The following is a 20,876-nucleotide window of genomic DNA, read 5'->3' as shown; positions in this document are numbered from 1 at the left end:
CTCTTATGATAACCATTAAACCAAATTAATCCTAATGGTTTTAATGGTCTTTTTTTCCAATATTGGCTTGAGTTAGAATGTTTGTGCTAGGGCTGGTAGTTAGCATCTGATGGCTAATTGCTAATGTGGATGGGAAGTGTGGAACTCCAGAACCTTGGTTGCTGTGAGCTACAGGCTGCTGGAATGTTTTAGCAGTGTGGTGTCAGCTGGTGTGTGTGTGTGTGTGAGTGTGTGTGTGTGTGTGTGTGTGTGTGTGGTGTGAGTGTGAGTGTGTAGTGTGTGTGTGTGTGTGTGTGTGTGAGTGTGTGTGTGAGTGTGTGTGTGAGTGTGTGTGTGTGTGTGTGTGTGTGTGTGTGAGTGTGAGTGTGTGTGAGTGTGGTGTGTGTGTGAGTGTGAGTGTGTGTGTGTGAGTGTGTGAGTGTGTGTGAGTGTGTGTGTGTGTGTGTGTGAGTGTGTGTGAGTGTGGTGTGTGTGTGTGAGTGTGTGTGTGTGGGTGTGTGTGTGTGAGTGTGTGGGTGTGTGTGTGTGAGTGTGAGTGTGTGTGTGTGTGAGTGTGTGTGTGTGAGTGTGTGAGTGTGTGAGTGTGTGGTGTGTGTAGTGTGAGTGTGTGTGAGTGTGAGTGAGTGTGTGTGAGTGTGAGTGAGTGTGTGTGAGTGTGTGAGTGTGAGTGTGTGAGTGTGAGTGTGTGTGTGTGAGTATGTGTGAGTGAGTGTGTGTGTGTGAGTGTGAGTGTGTGTGTGTGTGTGTGTGGGTGTGTGTGTGTTTAGCGTTGAGATATTGGCTGCAGATTTTCAGCCACAGAGAGCTTCATTTGGAATGTTTTGGAGTAATTAACTGAATGTGCCTCTCATTAAATATAGTTACCGAATTATGGTAACTATATTATTTATATATTTACAAATAGTTGTTTGTAAAAGTTTAGGCACCCTGTTCAAGTGACATGTTTTGTTGAAGTGTAAATAAGTTACACATCATCAATGGAAAACACATTTTAATACACAATTACTGTTTATTTGCTGAAATTAACATTTTGGAGAAAAAAGTTAAAACATAAAATGTGGCCTGTGCAAAAGTTATGGTACATTTTTAATATTTTATATTTTGTTAATTTTTTACGAGTATGTTAAACTCAGCAAATAAATAGTAATTGGTCACTACAGTTATCAGAAAAATGTCATTCACGTTTGTTTACACGTTAGCTTTACTTAGGTAAAAATAAAATATGAAAAAATAAATAAAAAACAAAATACAAAAAGTAAAAATATAAAATATAGTTTAAGAGCTTCACTGAATAAATTTGCAGAGTTCTCCCCTCAAAATACCCTCAAATGTGGTCAGTCAGCCGAGACAGCAAGACAGAATTTAGCCACGCCCACTCACCATTAACTTATATATATGTGTGTTTCAGCCCAAACTCCTTTTTGAATTAACCTTTGGCAGCCAATCATAACAGAGGTCATTTACACTGAACAGTATTAAAGGGACAGTAATAAAAACGGGAAAAAAAATGGAAAGTGGTAAAGTAATAATAAAAAATGAGAAAAAGGATACAAGCCTTTTAAATTTTATCGCTTACATTTTTGACAGATGCAAGAAACGTGTGAAAATAAACTGAAAAGGGAACCAATTTTTAAAAAAAATCGTCTCAATTACGTGGTTGTACGGAGCCCTACTGGTGACATCCTATATAAATAAAAATAATCCACGACTTATTAACACGTGGGAATGAGATCCCAATGCGTGGCCACGACTTATTAAGGCACGGGAATGAGATAATTAAGTCGTGGCCACGACTTAGTAATGCATGCAAACGAGATCATGCCTTTATAAGTCGTGGCCATGCATTAGGACCTCGTTCCCATGCCCTACTAAGTCGTGGCCACTACTTAATTATCTTAATTATCCCACCCCTTACTAAGTTGTGGCCACGCATTATTTTTGTTTATGCAGGATGTCACCAGCAGGGCTCCGTATGGTTGAGATGTAAACAGAGTCGTTCAGAGTGGTTTGGTGTGAAACGCTCTGTTCTAGAGAAACTTACTGAGTCAGAACTGTTCACAGTGGTGCTGATAGGAACCAGACGTCCACCTCTAAAAGCTCCCTCACAGAAAGTTACTACATGAAATGGTTATTAATACGCTGTCTGGTGTCTAAGACACTGTATATAGATAGTAAATAAAATGTGTTGTAGTCATGACGACCCCTGGTTCCGATCGCCACCACTGTAAAGAAATCTGAACCACTTCACACCAAACCACTCTGAATGACTCAATCACTGAATTATGCAGACATTTTGAAAAATTGGTGGAATTTCCCTTTAAGCACAGCCTTTAAAGCTCACCTCCTCGCTGAGGTGAATGTATCCTTTAAATGTTTAACCTGATATGCTTTGTGCAGCCTGGTTGGAGAGGTGGGTGATTGAAAGGGGGAAGTGAAAGGGTGAAGGAACAATAGAACGAACAGGCTGAGGACCTGAGGGTGACGGATGGTGTGTGTGTGTGGGAGTTTCTTTTACAGTGCTGCTGAGGACTCATGTATGCGTCTTTGTTTCAGGTTATTAAGGATAAGTCTCTCGGGAAGCTCTTAAATCCCCTCCGGAATGTGCGAGTGAGTGACTGCGGGAAGAAGCAGCGAGGCTGTGTTACTGAACGGCTTGTAAAGGCAGAGAGAGCAGCAGTGCAGTAATCTGAGTCGTAAATTACGGCAGGCTGTGAGTTAAAATGAGAGTTCGGTCAGCGTTGCTCTGCTCCAGCATGAACCCGGCTTCGTTAATGATTTATAGATTGAATTATCCTTGAGATTAAAATCAACTACTCCACTTAAACTCCACTTAAACTCCGCTTCTCATGTTTATATGAGTCGTTCTCCATTTGAAATGGGAGTTTCGGTGGATTCATTTTTTAAAAAAATCACTTTCTTTCGTTGCAAAACTAAATAATCTTAATATGTCCACTATAACTACAGTCAAAAATGATAAATATCATTATTTTGACAAAATTTGAATTACCCAGCCATTAAAGCACATAACACCAGTGACGCATAGAAGTTATGAGCTGCCTGATAAATAAAATTATGAATAAATTAATGAAATATAGTGAGCAGGTGTGACTCGCCTTCTCATGTCCTGAGATGCTTCCTCTCTGATGAGCCTCGACCCGAATAAGCATTTTAATAGAGCTGAAAATACTGTGTTCAAATGTAAAATAAAAGTCCTGATAACACCAGAGACCGAAATCTATTTCAAATAAAATACATATTTTTTAAATGTAGTATAACATTAATGATATAAAAACCTAAACATGAATCTGTTTTATACAAATTCCTAAGCTAAAGCTTTTAAAAATACTGTTTTATATTAAAAATGGTTTGAAAAGCGGTTTTGTGATGAGCTGTTTTCCAGAAGCAGAGCGACTATAAAACAGAATAAAAAAAGAAAAATCAGAGAATCATAAGGGAAAATTGTTATCTGATCTTACGTGTAAATGTACATACCGAATTATGGAGCTGTGCCTAATATTTTAAGCTCTGCAGCCTCTGCAGACATGGTTTCCCCTCCAAATGACTCATGTACTGTGTTAAATTACATGTTTTTTCATTTTCTAAGTGAAAATAAGTTAAAATCCACTAAAGGGAACTTAAATATGGCATTTTCTGCAAATTTTGCTGCACAATTTCCGTTTATGTGCTGAGTTTAGCACACTGGAACAAAAACAGCTTATAAAATGTGCTGTAACCTTTGCACAAACCACATTTTATGCTTTGGGTTTTTCCCCCAGCATGTTAAATTCAGCAAATAAACAGCAATCGTGCATTAAAATATGCTCTCTGTAGAGAATGTGTTCACTTATTTACACTTCGACAGTAAACAACATTTGACCAGGGGGGCACAAACTTTTCCCTATGACTGTATTTGTTGTTTGTGTTTGTGTGTGTTGTGTGAGCTGCTGTAACTCCTGAGGTCATTGAGAATTCCTCTAGTTTGTTAATGACTGTTTTATAATGAGGAAATGACCGTTTGATGGTAGGAATAAAGTCATACGCTAGCAGTCAAAAGTTTGGAGTCACTTATAATATTAATCATTTTTCTTATTTTATGTACAATAAAAGTCTGTGCTTTTATTAATAAAAATAACATTTTATTTAATTAATAATATGCTAGAATGATCTATTTATATTTGTTTTTAGTTTTGATTTTAGTTTTTTAGAGTTGATCTCCACTTATGAAATATGATTCTGAATTTTGACTATTAATTTAGTTCTTATAATATTAAAGAGTAACTACACACCACTGTTTTCAGCGAACTCCACCCCTGGCTCAACTTTGAATAATGCTCACAAATGGGAGGGGCACGCTGGGAGGGGCACTACAGTGATGTTTGGGTTTGGAGGCGGGGCTGCGAGGGAGACCGGGTGGGCTGGGCTGCTGTGTTTTTAGAGCTAGCGAACGTTAGCTACCAGAAAATATGGAGAGTGGCAGAATCAAATGGCACTTTTAGAACTGAGAGTCTTACGAGGCTGACAGTTTTTCTCCACTACCATCCCCATCTTTGACGAGGGAAGGTGTTTCTGATCAGGCAGTGCGTCTTGAGCCTTAACAGTATGAGTCACTGACTCAAACCACCAAAGAGTTAATGTAGTACCAGGAAATGATTAGCAGTGAGAGGCAGAGGCGCTGAACGATAGAACATTCCCTAAAACTGCGACAGCCAGCTTCTAATTATCTGTTCAGCCGGTCCGTTATATTCAGTATAACCCGAGTCCTGATTTCTTAGATGTACTGAATTCCGAATTAATAAAGTGGATTTTTTGAACTCTGTCTAAGTTTCATTCAGTTTGACATCTAGGTCACAGACTGCAAGCTGTTCATGGCACTTACTGGTGTTACATCCGATTCAGTTCCCTTTCAAATTCACGTTCTCCCTTATAAATCGAACCCTCGGGCGCGACTCACTGAACAGAAATCAACGGCAAGCAACACTGGAACTACAGAAAGTGGGGAAAAAGTTCGAGAAAGACTGTACAGACGAAAGGTTGACACAGTCGGTAACAATGGCCATTTAACGTTAACCTTTCCTGAATCGTTTCGCTTTCCGTAGTTCCAGTGTTGCTTGCCATTGATTTCTGTTCAGTGAGTTGCACCCGAGGGTTTGAGTTGTGAAGGGAAATGTGAATCGGGTGCAAGACTGGCAGCTTTATGGAGACAAGAATCCTCATTTAATCGGTCCAACATCTTTATTAAATACTAAGCTAATACAGATTAACTGGGTTATGTGCAGTTGGTATGGACAGCTGGCATATCGCAGCCGTGTGAGGTGGTGCAGGGGTTATTCAGCTCAGCGTGAGTGTGGTTATCTCCTCACTCTCGGCTCCTATGCTTTCATATTTATGAGTGAGGCACGAGTAGGGTGTCATCAGGGGACGTTGTTTGACTGATCTGCGTAGTGACATGTCGTGGTATTTTGGTACGAAGAGGCGTCATCCGGGCCTGTTGCAGAGTTGCACCAGAGGGGGTGCTGCAGAGGCAGAACTGAGCATGATAAAATTGATATTTTCACAGTTTGGAAAGTTGTGTTCACGTTTTAAGCAAGACTGATATATTTTATTATTACAGAGCAAAACATTTCAGCTGTTAATGAAAAAAGAATGCCTTAGGGTGGAGTTACTCTCTAACTCAATGCTGTACAGCTTTCTCAGTCATATTAGGATCTTCTACATGGAAAGTGTTCCATATAGCACCAAAAAGGGTTCTTCTGTTACGATGTCAAGCTTGTCACAATAGAAGAACCCTTTTTCGTGCGTGAACCTTTTTCAAAAAAGTTCTATATAGAACCATCTACAGCACGTTCTCCATAAATCTGAAGAACCTTTGCACGATGCAAAGCACCCTTTAATCATGCACAGGGTTCTTTGAGAGTTCGTGGTTTTATATAGAAACATTTTCTTTACTGAAGAACCCTGGATGAACCGTCTTTTTAAAGTGTGTATAAAGTAATTATGCATTAACATTTGCAGATATTGCACAATATAATAAAAAGAACAGGTGTTTTTATTCTTTTTGCTTCAAAATGTGTCATTTGGCTCGGGGTGGCCAAACTTTTGCGTACAACTGTGTACGATAATTAGTCAGAACGTGCGGCCGCTTGCTGTCGTTGGACGTTGGCGATGAAAATTGGAAACTGAGCTCACTCTGTGGAAATTGTGTGATTTTCATGTTCTGGTTCATGTGGACTCAAAATGATGAATTATTGAACGTAATAAATATATCGTGATGCTTATTTTGTCCACTCGTACAGCTGTAACACAATGCACTGCTCTTAAAATGATTAGCTACACAGAACGATGCGATTAATCGCGATTAATTATCTGAATCATTTGACAACTTTGTGTTGTACATATAACACTTATTGGCTTTTGTATCTCTCTCTCTCTCTCTCTCTCTCTCTCTCTCTCTCTCTCTCTCTCTCTCTCTCTCTACCAGGATGATTGAGGAAGGAGGGAGGACAGGGAAGACCATGGCGGAGAAGAGGCAGATTTTTACGGAGATGAGTGAGTACTGACCTTAGACCTCTACCCGTCTTTGACCTCGCTATACCCGGCTACTGTACTGTTGAAATGTGTAATAGAAGAGCCAGGCTAGTTATAATGTAAGTGTTCACTAAGTTCAGGTTTAAACACATTACTACATCATAAGAGGCTGCACCCCACAAACTATTTTTAATGTTGAGCTTAGCAGTTTATATTTATACTTCCGTCTCAGGTGCAGGTGGAAGTGTCGGAAAAAACACACAGAAAACACACAAAACAGCATAAACAGGACTTTTTTGTTAACTGAGCTAAAAAACGCGGTGCGATACGCTGTTAATTTACTTACAGCTCAGAGTAAATTAACAGCTCGGAAAAAACACACAGAAAACACAAAAACAGCATAAACAGGACTTTTTTGTTAACTGAGCTAAAAAACTATACTGTGCTAACTGTGCTATATGCTGTTAATTTACTTACAGCTCAAAGTACAAAGGGTTCCAAAAGGGTTCTTTTATTGTTACAAGCTCAACATCATAACAACAGTAACAAAAACAATGATTAACAATGATTAGCGATCATGAGTAACAATGATTTTCTGTGTAAAAATCAATAGACATTTACAAACTACAGTTTTGCCCGAAAGCTCCTGTTTATTTTGGACTCGCGCCCTCTGGCGTCAGACCCGAAGACATTATTGAGTGGAAATTCTCTTCACTGCACATTCCCTGGTATTAGCGATTGCTATTAAACTTCTTTTTTTTTCTTTCAGTGTCTCAGAATTTTGACACAATCCGACTCTCCACATATCGCACAGCCTGCAAGCTCCGATTCGTCCAGAAGAAATGCAACCGTGAGTAGATCATCATCATCATCATCATCATCATCACCACAGCTAAATCATTATTCTGTTATAATCACGGCTAAAACAGGATTCCCACGCCTCCTGGAAAACCTGGACATTTAGAGACGAGCTTTCCAGTGATGGGGAACACCTAAATTTTCTAAAAATATCCTGGAAATGTTATTGGAAAAAGTGTAACTTTGGGGCGATTAAGCAACTGAGATTACGTATTTTGCATGTTTTTAGTTATTAATGAGCACTTTGAGTGTCATTTCATACCTGTTGTAGTTTGGAATGCTGTAGAGTCAGTTGCGGACACATAAGTGGGAACGCCTGGCGGAGTGAGGCTGCATTAACAGTGATGTTGATGGTTTAAAACAACCTTATTATAAGTCTTGGAAATTGTCCTGCAATTTGTCCTGGAAAACAACAGAGTGGGAGCCTGTAAGAGCAGAACAACGTTATAATCACAGCTAAAAGCACTGCAGTGTTATAATCACAGCTGAACACTACAGTATTGTCATCACAGCTCAGAGAACTACAGCATTATAATAACAGCCTAAAGCACTGCAGCGCTAAAGTCAGAGCTAAAACACGACAGAAACGTAAAAAAAATTATAATTACAAATAAAAACACCACAATTACTTAAGTTCGTAACTGGAAACAGTGAAGCTGTTTTAGTGACTGAAATATTGGACAGCTGAACATGTATATCACTGTTGCCAGAGCAAAATCTCGTATCTCCAAAATGGTAACTTTACAGGAGAAGGAAAAACCTACTTTAGTTTTAATGTAAGTCAATGGAACCAGACTTATGTTATTTAGGGTTGTTTCTTTTGGTCCATTCATCATGAAATTTACACACAATGTAAAGCGCAACAGGCATTTTCAAATTAAATCAAAAACTGAAAAACGACAAAAATGGAAATGTTTTTTTATTTTGCATTGTTTATGTTTTAATAAACTCTTCTGCCATGAATTTTGATTGGGAGCAAGTGGAGCTTCTCGCATGGTTTAAACTTCTATGTATTTAACACCTTTTGTATGATAAAAGTTAATGTACATTGCTGCTTTTTTTTTTGTACTAATATATTTATCGCCGCCATTAGTGTGAGGGGGAAAATCCAGACACTTTTTTTTTTTTTTTTGTTATTTGAAGAATATTCAGAGCATATATCCAATTCAAACTTACACACATAACATATTTTAACATATTTTGCACTCGAACCTGAAAAAAATGTAATCCTAAGAATTAACAAAGATATGTGTAAAATTAAAAATTAATCTAGGTGAGGTTTAATTAACAGGGAGGAACAGGACAAAATTAAACCTCAATGCTGCAAGACTTACTGTAGACAAACAGCTTTGCAACAAAGTACTGTTATTAATTTTTGATGTCTAAATTTTAATTGGATTTTTTTTCCCTGTATTTAATTTTTAGACATGTTTGTTTATGCTTATGAATTCCTACTTTTCTGATCATGTTTAGTATGACATCGTTAGACAATATATATGTAAATCTAAAGTAAACTCTCAGAAATAAAGGTATTAAACCATCACTGGGGCAGGACCCCTCTTGTCACTGGGGTGGGAACCTCAAGGGTACATCTCAGTACCTTTAGTCAGGGAACATAACTGAACCATAATCCACTGAAATGATATGTTCTAAGCTGTACTGACTCCACACACCCCGTCTCGTCTCCAGGCTTTTATTTTACTGTTCTGTTTTAAAACATTCGGTTATGAAAAGGTACAAATACAAACTTTTCACCTGGAAAAACTTATTTAAGGTTCACTATTGGACCTTAAAACCACTGTTGTACCTTTGAGGGAACATTTACACTGTTTGTACCTTGATGAACAAAAATTGTACCTGCACAGAACCTTTATTTCTAACAGTGTATCCGCTAGACGTTTATTAAATAGCAAAAACAAAAGTGTGTCAGAAGTTGTTCCCCCTCACTGTATTAGCTAATTTTTTGGGAATATCAGATTCATTGTCATTAAAGCATCTTCCTTGGTATGAAGAGTAGGTTTTAAATAACGATGTGACAGTTTCATTTTCCGTACTGTTGTTAAAAGTGCATTTTGAACCACCTGAAAGTGTCGAGTGCTGGAATCACAACAATATAAATGGATAAAATGTGTGGCCTTTGGCTTTATTCCCTAGTAAACACTAACAGTGGCACAAACCTTTCCAAAACCAAAGTTTTTGCAAGGAAAACATGTTAATTTGTACTAAAAACGTTTTGAAATACTTGACATCAGGCAGTTTAGCTGATGCTGCTAACGTGCTGTTTGCCTGTCCTTTCAGTGCACTTGGTGGACGTGTGGAATATGATCGAGGCCTTTCGGGATAACGGCCTGAACACGCTGGATCATAACACTGAGCTGAGCATGTCCAGACTGGAGACCATTATCTCCTCCATCTACTATCAGCTCAACAAACGCCTGCCGACCACCCACCAGATTAACGTCCAGCAGAGCATCAGCCTTCTGCTCAACTTCTTGTTGGCTGCACATGACAGGTACGTGCAGGTTACTGTGGAAATGATGGTGACTTTCTATGAATGTCACGTTTGTCGGCATCTATAAACACATTTATAACATGTTATAATGCATTCATAAGGCATTATAAACAAGGTTATAAGTATTTATAAAAATTAATTACACTGACTTATACTTTATAGCCATGTTTATTGTACATTATGAATTGTTAATATAATGCATTATAAGAAGTGTTAATAACATGTTGTACTGTCAGTGCTAAAGAAGTCAGTCCCGGCTTGGAGAGTAAAGACAAATACAGCGTTTATTTACGCTCTGAGATTTCCAGCATTTTATTTCTCAGTGCTGGTGCTGTTAGGGCTGCATCTTCGGGGCTTCAGTCCTGGATGTTCAGGTGCTCCAAACAGGCTGACCAGCCTAGAATTACTGCTACAGTGAGCTTTTCTTAACCAGCGCTCTCACTTTAAATGTTACACCACAGCAAACCAAGTACCCATCAGCCCCTCCCCTGAACCCCCTCTGACATCACACTGAGCGTGAGGTCACTGTGGAGTGAAGGCCTGGAGAGGGAGAGGCAAGATAGTCGAGTGCTGGCATTGTAATTTGTTCCCTCACTGGTTCTAACATCAATAGCTAGAACCCCTACACTCTGTAACATCCCTGCACTACAGTACAGTAATACTAATTTCTGATAGCATTCTATTGGATCTGCATTGTTAAGTTAGCGCCAAGCTAACGGTGGTGCACATTACCTTTCCCACATTGGGTAAAACACTGATGGCAGCTCTAGTTTAAACTCTGACATTTGAAGCCTGTAATGAGCTTTACTGTGAATGTTTTAGTGTTTCAGTAAATCCTTCAGTAAATACTTCAACTTGAAGCCTCACTCTGAACACTGGAGGAGGCTTTAGTACAGTACGCTTCACTTTACTTAGAGCAGACACATACGACTTATGAGCACTTATAATGTGTTATGAACAGTACTTATAATGCATTATGTTAACAATTCATAATGTATAATAAGTATGGCTATAACGTGTAATGCAATTTCACAAATAGTTATAGCCATGTTTATGATGCATTATGTGAATGCATTATAACATGTTATGAATGTGTTTATAGATGCTTACAAATGTGACATTCATAGAAAGTGTTGCCAAAATGATTTCTGCAGTGTTGTGTAGTTAGGTAAAAATTAGAGATGCTTCGATACAGATACCGCTATTGGGTAATGACCCTGCACTGCGCTCATTTACCCGTACTTGTACATGAAAAGAAAATGCATCAATTCGAACATCCAAAACCACCTGATGCCATGAGATGTAAGCCTAGTGTAGCTGCTGCGCCACTGCTCTGTTTGCATGTTCACGTCTAGGGGTAGGGTATCCTGATTCTTGTTGAGATAGAGGGGGAGGGTGAAGTGTTGGGGCTAAATGACCCTCCAAACAGAGGTTTTTCAGAGACTCCAAACAGAGAGTTATGAGATAAAAAGAAAAACTGGCAAGATGGAGAACAAGAGACCAAAGAAACACACAAATGTGAGAATTTTCTCTGTTAGGAAATTAAATAACCACTGTATTATCTTAGTTTAATGTGGTTTCAGTGTATTATGGTCCTTTTCTTCATTACAAGTGTAAAAATTGCTAATAGTAGCTGATATCTCAGTAGCTAGCTAGCTAAATTTCCTGTTCCACCTTAAATGTTGCCGTCTCACTGTACAATTTGCTTATTATTATTTTTATTATATTATTATTATATTATATATTATTATTGTTTCATATCAGCCCCCCTCAGTCACCTTGTTTATCGTTTGGATTTTCAGTCTTATTTCCATCCACACTCCCCTCACTGTACACTTACATTTCTATATTTATTTTCCTGTTTTATGTTTGTGTTTATTGTGCATTTTTATTTTTATTATTGCTGCTTCCCGAATCAGAACCTGAGCACCTCATTTCATTCCCTTTCATGTACGACATGTTCTGGAATGACAGTAAATGAATCTGAATCTGAATCCGAGTCTGTATTTGTGTTTATTTGTTGTGTTTTGTTACTGTTGAAGTTGAGCAGGTGGTTCTGACCGTAGTGTCGGTGTGTTTTGCAGTGAAGGCCAGGGGAAGGTGACTGTGTTCTCAGTGAAGGCGATGCTGGCTATAATGTGTGCAGGGAAGATCGTGGATAAACTGCGCTGTGAGTATTTACTCTCGTTACCTGCCGACTGAGGTCCGTCTCACAAAGCAGGGTTTTTCCTGCTTATCCAGCTCTTTTTTTATTGGCAGCATGGCAACTTACGCTGCATGCTAATCCAGGACAGGTTAAATTCATGACTGTGGACCATAAAACGCTCCTCCTGATAAAGGTCAATGAAAGTTCCAGTCTGTAAAGCAATACCGCCACCTAGTGGACTGTACATGCACGTAGGCCAACTGGTGTTGGGTCTGCACAAATGCTGTGTTCTCATTCTTAACATCTTTGGGTTATTAAAAAATGTCTGTTACAACTGTGTTATATAACTGTAGTATAAATTGTTATTATTATTATTATTATTATTATCATTCTTGTCATTATTAACAGTATATTTTAGTATAATTTAAAATGTTTTTTGTACATTATGAAAGAAAATGAAGAGAGCCCTTTTTACCTTGTTATTTTCTGTGCCTGGTCATATTAAACACAGTTCATCATATCATACAGTATGCAAAAGTTTGGGGACACTGAGTTAAATGATATGTGTGTGTGTGTGTGTGTGTGTGTGTGTGTGTGTGTTAGATATTTTCTCTCAGATCTCGGACACGAACGGGGCGATGACTCTGTCAAAATTTGATCACTTCCTGAGGGAGGGGCTTAAGCTGCCGTCCGCCGTGTTCGAGGGTCCGTCCTTCGGCTACACGGAACACTCTGCCCACGCGTGCTTCCCCCAGCAGGTACACATCGCTCAAATCCGATCTGACTCGATGGTTCACACTCGTTTAGGTAGGTGATTCAAATCTGTCATTAATGTGACGAACCGGCGTCCTGAAATGACCCTGATGAGCTCATCCTACTCAGTAACGTCACGTGAATGAATCACGTTCATCATCAGCACAAACTAACGAGCAGAACGAGCTTCGCTGAGAAGATCATTAACTCTGATCAGCTCTCAGCTTCATTATTAGAGCGAGACGAAGGAGAAAAAGGTGAGATGAGCTGCTTTTCCACCGTTCACAGGCTTTAACTTCTGTTCAGCACATGAATTCCGATCTGAGCGTCACATTAAGGTCGCATGGCCACGAATCGGATAGGAATCCGATCTAGGACCACATATGAAAGTGGCTCAGGTCGGATTTGAAAAGATCAGATTTGTGTGTCCACACAGCTCTGAAAACATCAGATCTGAGTCACATTAGGGTAAAAAATCAGATTTGTGCCACTTCAGCCTGGTAATGTGAACACAGCCTAAATCAACATATTGGTTTGTTCACACTGATGCCAGATATGGGTCACTTTAAAACATGAATGTGAACAATCAAGGCAGAATTACTGTATCCGAATTGTTTCACCTCCTGTCTTGATAGTTGTGACTGAAAGTGTGTGTTTGTGCTTGCGTGCTAGTAGCTCCCCCTTGTGGAGAAGGTGTTCAAGAGCAGGTGATGTTTCTGGACATTGTGGTGGCTGATGAACATATATTTGTATGTGTTAAACAGAAGAAAGTGATGTTGAACACGTTTCTGGACACCATAATGGCTGACCCTCCTCCTCAGTGTCTTGTCTGGCTGCTCCTCATGCATCGCCTTGCTAACGTGGAGAGCGGTAACAACACACACACTTTTTGGCTATTGTTATAAAGTGACCTTAAAGGGGAATTCCACCCACTTTTCAAAATGTCTGCGTAATTAAGTTGTTAAGATGGAAGTTCGGTGCGGTTTGGTGTGAAACGCTCTATTCCAGAGAAACTTAGCAAGTCAGAATTGTTCACAGTGGTGGTGATGGGAACCAGACGTCCACCTCTAAAAGCTCCCTCACAGAAAATTGTCACAATAGAGTTACAAGGTGTTACACGGCAAAAAAAGTTCCCCAAGAAAATTTATTTTTTCCAGATTTATTACTATTTTACCTTCATCAGCACTACATATATAAAACTCGTGTAGGTTCACTGGTGGTTTTCGATAGTAAATAAAATGGCTATATTTGTGTTGTAGTCATGGCGACCCCTGGTTCCTATCACCACCACTGTAAAGAAATCTGAGTCTGTACAATCAACCATTTCACACCAAACCACTCTGAATGACTCTGTTTACATCTCAAGGACTGAAATATTCAGAAATTTTGAAAAATCATTGGAATTCCCCTTTAAAATCTCTCTCTCTCTCTCTCTCTCTCTCTCTCTCTCTCTCTCTCTCTCTCTCTCTCTCTCTCTCAGTCTTCCATCCAGTTGTTTGCTCGTACTGTCGTAGTGAAGGCATGGTTGGGTTTCGGTATCGATGCCAGCAGTGCTTCAACTATCAGCTCTGCCAGAACTGCTTCTGGCGCGGTCATGCCAGCGGTAACCATAGCGACCAGCACCAAATGAAGGAGCAGTCGTCCTGGGTAAGAATCAGTGAGCCATAATCAATAATCAGTATTGATATTGCTGAGTCACTTCATTAGAAACACCTCCCTTGTGCTTTCACTCACTGGCCACTTCATTAGAAACACAGATCTAAGATTAGATGCTTGAATTTTAAGCTTTATTAACTTCAAACGTCTCTCACTGGTTAACGTAAGTAATCATACTTGTTTATGTATTTGAAGATAACATATGGATGGAATGAAAATAATAATAGGCATCTAAAGAAATTCAAAGGGGGTGGAAAGGAGGGGATGGTCATTGTACAAGTGCGTGGGTTTGTGTTAACAACAAATGATTAAACAAATAGATGCAGTACGTTAGATGGGGGAGCTCATTCCTTTGATTTCTGTGCAGCCTTTTACAGAGAGTTGACGTTGTTCCACTCAGCATTGACGGCTTCAAACAGTTTAAAAACATTGACAAGCTGTTTAATGTGAAACCAAACGTTCTCTGTAGGGTTTAAATCTTCACTCAACCAAAATATTATATTTTGACACATTTTTTTGCAGTAGAGTGTGTATTAAGAAGAATGTTTGATCTGAATTGAACCGTGAGTGTTGGAGCGCCTGAGGGAGCCGCGGATCAAAGATGTAATGGAATCGTTCAGGATTCCCAGATCAAACACAGCTGATGTGCTGATTAGAAATGAAGAAGTTGTAGGACAGAATGTTCAGAGATGGACAGCGTTTAGTTTTCCTCACTCAGTCTGTTACTGACTGCGCAGATTTTTCAGTGTAATAGAAGAGGAAGGAGAAATGGAGAAGTCTTGTGCTTAGACAGCGTCCTCTATAAAGAGAGCTGTCTGTCTTTAACCTTTCTGTGTGTGTGTGTGTGTGTGTGTGTGTGTGTGTGTGTGTGTGTGTGTGTTGCAGAAATCTCCTGCTAAGAAGCTGAGCCATGCCATTAGTAAATCTTTCGGGTGTGTTTCGAACCGTGAGCCCCCTCACCCGATGTTCCCCGAAAACCCTGAAAGACCACTCGACCTGTCCAACATCGTGTAAGTGTGTGTGTGTGTGTGTGTGTGTCCATATATATGTATACATACATTATACATGTACATATATGTGTGTATATATGTATGTGTGTGTGTGTGTGTGTGCGTGTTTACACACTGAATAGACGAAAGTATTGGGACACCTACAGGAGCTTTTATGAGTCCCATTCTAAATCCATAGGCATTAATATGGAGTTGGTCCCCCTTTGCAGCTCTAACAGCTTCCACTCTTCTGGGAAGCTTCTACAGATTTTGCAGTGTGTCTGTAGGAATTTCTGCCCATTCATCCAGAAGAGCATTTGTGAGGTCAGACACTGATGTTGGACGAGAGGGCCTGGCTCACAATCTCCATTCTAGTTCATCTCAAAGGTGTTTGATTTGGGTTGAGGTCAGGTCTCTGTGAGGGTCAGTCAAGTTCTTTCACACCAAACTCACCCAGCCAGGCCTTTATGGAGCTGCTTTGTGCACTGGGGCTCAGTCATGCTGGAACAGAAAAGGTTCTTCCCCAAACTGTTCACAGAAAGTTAGAAATGTACAATTGTCCAACATGTCTTGGTGCTGAAGCATTAAGATTCCCTTCACTGGAACTAAGGGTTCTAGACCAACCCCTGAAAAACAACCCCATATCATCATTCCTCCTTTAGCAGATCTAGCAAGACAGAAATTTCACAGAACTGACTTGAGGTGGCATCCATGACAGTGCCATGTTTAAAGTCACTGAGCTCATCAGTACAACCCTCTACTGCCAGTGTTCGTCAATGAATGTGGCTAAAACACCTAAACTTAATAATTTGGAGGGGTGTCCCAATACTTTTGTCCATATAGTGTGTGTGTGTGTGTGTGTGTGTGTGTGTGTGTATACACACAAACACACACACCCTATATATATATATATCTATACATATATATGTGTATATGTGTATATATATATATATATATATATGTATGTATTATCATAGGGTGTATGAATTTTCAATTTTCCATATTAGTATTACAAATAGGTGCTCATTCATATATAATACATATGGGACGTATTATTACATATAGATACATATACGTGATTCATATGGGACATGTACGGCGCCGCGCTCTGATGGGTTATAAACGCCTGCGCTTTTGTGATTGGATTATGTGCGGAACGCAGTATCAACGAGCTTATTAATTTAGCGAACTCAAAGACTCTCGGTCTGCTCAGCGTTAATGAATACAAGGACGGGAATCTCTCTGCACCCACCACCTCCCCACCCTCCCTGGTGCCCGTCCTGTCAGTTCAGTGGGTCAGTTCCTATTGGACACTTCCCTCACATGAGCGCTGTGTCTCCGTGGAGACAGTGATGTAGTCAGTGAGGTGTCCCTTCAGTCGAGCACGGGACACAGACACACTGTCGTACAGAGAGAAATAAGAGGAGGGTTTGTTTGTCTTTTCACCCGCACCAGCCTCAAGAACAGAAGCCGGGTCAGCAGTATTCGTGGTATTGTTTCTATGTTATTTCTCTTTCTTTCTTTCTCTCTCTCTCTCTCTCTCTCTCTCTCTCTCTCTCTCTCTCTCTCTCTCTCTTTGCCTGTCTGTTAACTTTGTGTTTGTTTTATCTCTTAGTCCTGCGTGAGTGATCAGCTCTCTCTGGGCAGAGTTCTCTGTATGAGGGACTCCAGGTTTTGTTGTTACTTTCAGGGACATTTTTCTTGCCCCTGTCGCCTTTTGGTTGCTCACTTCGCTGCTCTGTGACGCTGCCTGTTCTGAAAAAGTGCTATACAAGTAAAGTAGAAATGAATATAATAAGTGTTAGTATGTTAGAATTAATGTTTACTGAAAATAAGCACAGAACTGAAGGCTGAATGTTACAAAAACTTTGAACCCCCTGTTCAAAACTTCATGTTTTGTTGATTTTCGAAGTAAAACTATGTCAGCACGTCCTCTACAGGGAGCAAACTGGAATATGACATTTTTCTGCACAATTTATGTTCATATGCTGACTTTAACGTACAGGTTGATTCAAAATGATTTATTTCACTTGTAAATCATTACAGAACAATGCAGTAAACTGTAAATGGTTTAATTGAGCATAAAGTTTATTATGTAATTGTACAAGTGCTCCTCCAGCTGTACAGACAACATCAACACCATAGTCAAACTCATCCCATACTGGATTGAGCGTGTCGGGTGTCGCTGCGCTCACGGCTCTTTCAGTGCGATTTCGGAGATGATCCAGTGTTGTGGAACCAGCGACGAACGCTCTGAGCTGTTGGAGCTTCACTGCTGACGAAAATTACGTTGCACAGTTATGACGGATTCACTCTTATTGAAGTGGAGAACGCAGAACGCTTTCTGCTCAGGGGTCTCATCTCCTCTCAGACTGAGGGGAGCCATCTTCCACTGACAGTCAGAAACTCTATGACCCCCTCTTTCAATTGGATTGTGATTGGTTCCTAGGAGCCTCACGGTTGTAAAAATATGGCGCTTTGAAATCGGATGAATCTTTTTGAATCACCCTGTATTGGGAAATCATGTTAAATTCAGCAAATAAGCAGTAATTGTGTATTGAAAGCAGTGTGTTCTCAGTGCAGGACGTGTTCACTTAAACGTTTTAGTTTACACTTAAAGAATCGACAAAATATGGCATTTGGCCAAACTTTTGCACCCGACTGAAAGTATATTCAGATTGTGTGTGTGTGTGTGTGTGTGTGTGTGTGTGTGTGTGTGTGTGTGTGTTCTCTCCTCAGTCCACCCCGTCCCGTTCAAAACAGCATGAATGACTCAGTCACGCCCCCCTCTGAAGGCCACACCCCCATCAAAAGGTGAGTGCACTGGAGATATGTGGCAGGAGTTGAGATGTTCTTTGACAGAATATTCTGCTGACCGCTGACCGCTGCCGTCGGTGCTGATGGTGGCTGAATTTTTGCTCACTGCTCCATTAAAAACAATGGAAAATCTGGTTTGCTGTCAACCACCAATATGAACACAGAGCATGAGAGAGTAAGCAGCACAGGTGTGTGTGTGTGTGTGTGTGTGTGTGAGTGTGTGTGTGTGTGTGTGTGTGTGCTCAGAAGTGTGTATTTTCATGTCATCGTTTTCATTTTAGCGAGTTTTCATCCAGCCAGTCATCTTGTGTCCTTCACTCATTGAGTATGATTGACATTTATCATGTTTTTCTCACTTTTTGCTATCAAAGCAGAAAGTAAGTGAAGACTCTACACTGTTGAGCCTGTCAGAGTGTAAATCTTCCTTTACAGAGAACAGACTTCCGCACATGAATAAAACACACACACAAAAAAAAACATTATTAGGTTTTTCTTTCATTCATCATTTCATTCACTTGTTCTTTTCTATGTTTCTGTCTTGTGTGTGTGTGTGTGTGTGTGTGTGTGTGTGTGTGTGTGTGTGTGTGTAAGTAGCGTGCAGGGTATAGCTGCTGCTCAGCGTATGAATGAGGAACACGCATTGATTGCAGCTTATGTGGACAAACTCCGGACGAGCCCACGGTGAGAGTGTGTGTGTGTGAGTGTGTGTGAGTGTGTGTTTGTGTTTGTGTGTGTGTAGGTGAGACAGTGAGGGGAAAACAAGTATTCAAACACTTTTGTTTTTGTTATATATATATATCCTTCAAATGTATGCACATCTTTTGACTTTGAACTTATGAACAAAAAAGCATGTATTCATAAACGTAAATCAAGATACATTTTCAAAACTGAATCGGTACGTTATACCAGTTATCCCAGGGTTTCAGTCATGTGATTTTTCTGTTGTTGGAGAAACATAAACGTTAAATATCAGACTGAATGTTGTGGGTCGGAAAACGACGTCGTGTTTCGACAGACGTGATTCTGTAAGTTTGCTAGTGCAGTTAGTGCAGAGTTCAGCTCCAGTCCTGAAACCCCTGCACTGCATAACTGTGGTTTCCTGGTTAAAATACCTGATATTATTAGCTGATTAATCCCTTCTTGAGCTGAACGAGGTGTGAACAGCACTGATATAGTGCAGCGGCTCCAAGCCTGAAATCTGAAACACTGAACAAGATTTGTTTTTAACCTTTATGTAAACTTTTTTATTAATACACATCATTTTTTCATATATAAGTGCAAAGTAACTGGAAATACATTAAATAACAAAAGCAAAATGCTGAGTACTTGTTTCTCCTCATTGTCTGTATGTTTACAGTGTATTTTTGACCGTTATGATTCACGACGGCTTCATTATTATGTATTATAGTTCAGTGTGTGTGTTTTCAGTGCGCTGGACAGTCCCAGTCGAATGGACGAGGAGCACCGGCTAATCGCCCGATACACAGCTCGGTTGGCAGCTGACCCCAGCAACGCAGCCGTGAGTTTCAGACCATTACATTTCTTCAGTACCTCAGAGACTCGACTCAAACTCACACAGCAGAGACTCTAGACTCAACACTGACCCAAACCCTAGAAAATCGAGACTCGATTCATGCTTGCACTGCAGACTCGAGACTCGACTCGTACTCGCAGGTCAGAGACTGGACACTGACTTGAAGCCTAGAAACTCTACACTGGACTCACACGGCAGAGACTTGAGATTCGACTTGAGATTCGACTTGAACTAACATGGCAGAGACTCGACTCGAGAAACTCGAGGCTCGACTCGCACAGTAGAGAAGACTTGACACTGGTGTAAATTATAGAAACGAGTTGACTCAGACTTGCACTGCAGAGACTCTGCTCTGACTCGAACCGGCAGTAGAGACTCAAGACTTGACTTAAACTCCCACGGCAGAGACTTAACACTGACTCTAACCCTAGAAACCCGAGACTCGACTCAAACTCGCATGGCAGAGACTCGACTTGAATTCTAGAAACTCTAGAATCAACTTGTACTTGCATGGTAGAGACTCGACACTGACTCAAACCCTAGAACCTCTAGATTCGACTCATACTCGCATGGCAGAGACTTGAGACTTGACCCGAACCCTAGAAACTCTACATTTGACTCGAACTCGCATGGCAGACAATCTACACTGACTTGAACCCTGGAAACTCTAGACTTGACTCATAATCACATGGCACAGACTTGAGGCCTGACTTGAACCCTGCAAACCCGAGACTCGCCTCAAACTCACATGGCAGAGACTTGAACTCTTAAAAACTCTAGACTCACACACCAGAGACTCAACTCGAATTCACACAGCAGAGACTCAGAACTCAAACTCTTATGGCAAAAGCTCTAGACTCGACTCGGACTTGCACGGCAGAGACTCGAAACTTGATTTGAATTTCCACCCCAGAGAATCATGTCAGGTAAACATACATGCTGTACCAAACTGTACAGGTCTAGTGATTGACATACCAAATTGGGGATTGCTGTAAAGAAAACTGAGGTCAGGTGATTTTACTGCCCAGTCAAATAAGCCCGTAGTAAATAAGCCTTAGGATACATGGAAGACATTGGAGAGTCAAC

General features: G+C 40.2%; 1 protein-coding gene across 10 annotated transcripts in view; it reads left to right on the top strand.

Annotated features, from left to right (window-relative positions):
• The window catches only part of dtnba (dystrobrevin, beta a), a 63,930-nt gene that overhangs the window by 21,929 nt on the left and 21,125 nt on the right, over positions 1 to 20,876 (top strand). For 5 of the 10 annotated variants that reach the window (XM_036581119.1, XM_036581115.1, XM_036581117.1 and 2 more), the window contains exons 3-13: positions 6,479 to 6,546; positions 7,295 to 7,375; positions 9,682 to 9,895; positions 11,980 to 12,065; positions 12,645 to 12,799; positions 13,559 to 13,664; positions 14,275 to 14,441; positions 15,336 to 15,460; positions 18,179 to 18,253; positions 18,848 to 18,937; positions 19,685 to 19,775. In XM_036581119.1, coding sequence (XP_036437012.1) covers positions 6,480 to 6,546; positions 7,295 to 7,375; positions 9,682 to 9,895; positions 11,980 to 12,065; positions 12,645 to 12,799; positions 13,559 to 13,664; positions 14,275 to 14,441; positions 15,336 to 15,460; positions 18,179 to 18,253; positions 18,848 to 18,937; positions 19,685 to 19,775 — 1,257 coding nt within the window. In that variant the 5' untranslated portion in view covers position 6,479. The remainder of the gene's footprint in view (positions 1 to 6,478; positions 6,547 to 7,294; positions 7,376 to 9,681; positions 9,896 to 11,979; positions 12,066 to 12,644; positions 12,800 to 13,558; positions 13,665 to 14,274; positions 14,442 to 15,335; positions 15,461 to 18,178; positions 18,254 to 18,847; positions 18,938 to 19,684; positions 19,776 to 20,876) is intronic. The other 5 variants (XM_036581118.1, XM_036581116.1, XM_036581114.1 and 2 more) reach the window with 2 other exon arrangements.

This window comes from Colossoma macropomum, unplaced genomic scaffold, assembly GCF_904425465.1.
Source record: "Colossoma macropomum unplaced genomic scaffold, Colossoma_macropomum, whole genome shotgun sequence".
In the NCBI taxonomy this organism is placed as follows: domain Eukaryota; kingdom Metazoa; phylum Chordata; class Actinopteri; order Characiformes; family Serrasalmidae; genus Colossoma; species Colossoma macropomum.
Note: the sequence above shows the minus strand (reverse complement) of the source record. Positions and strands in the feature narration are given on the sequence as shown.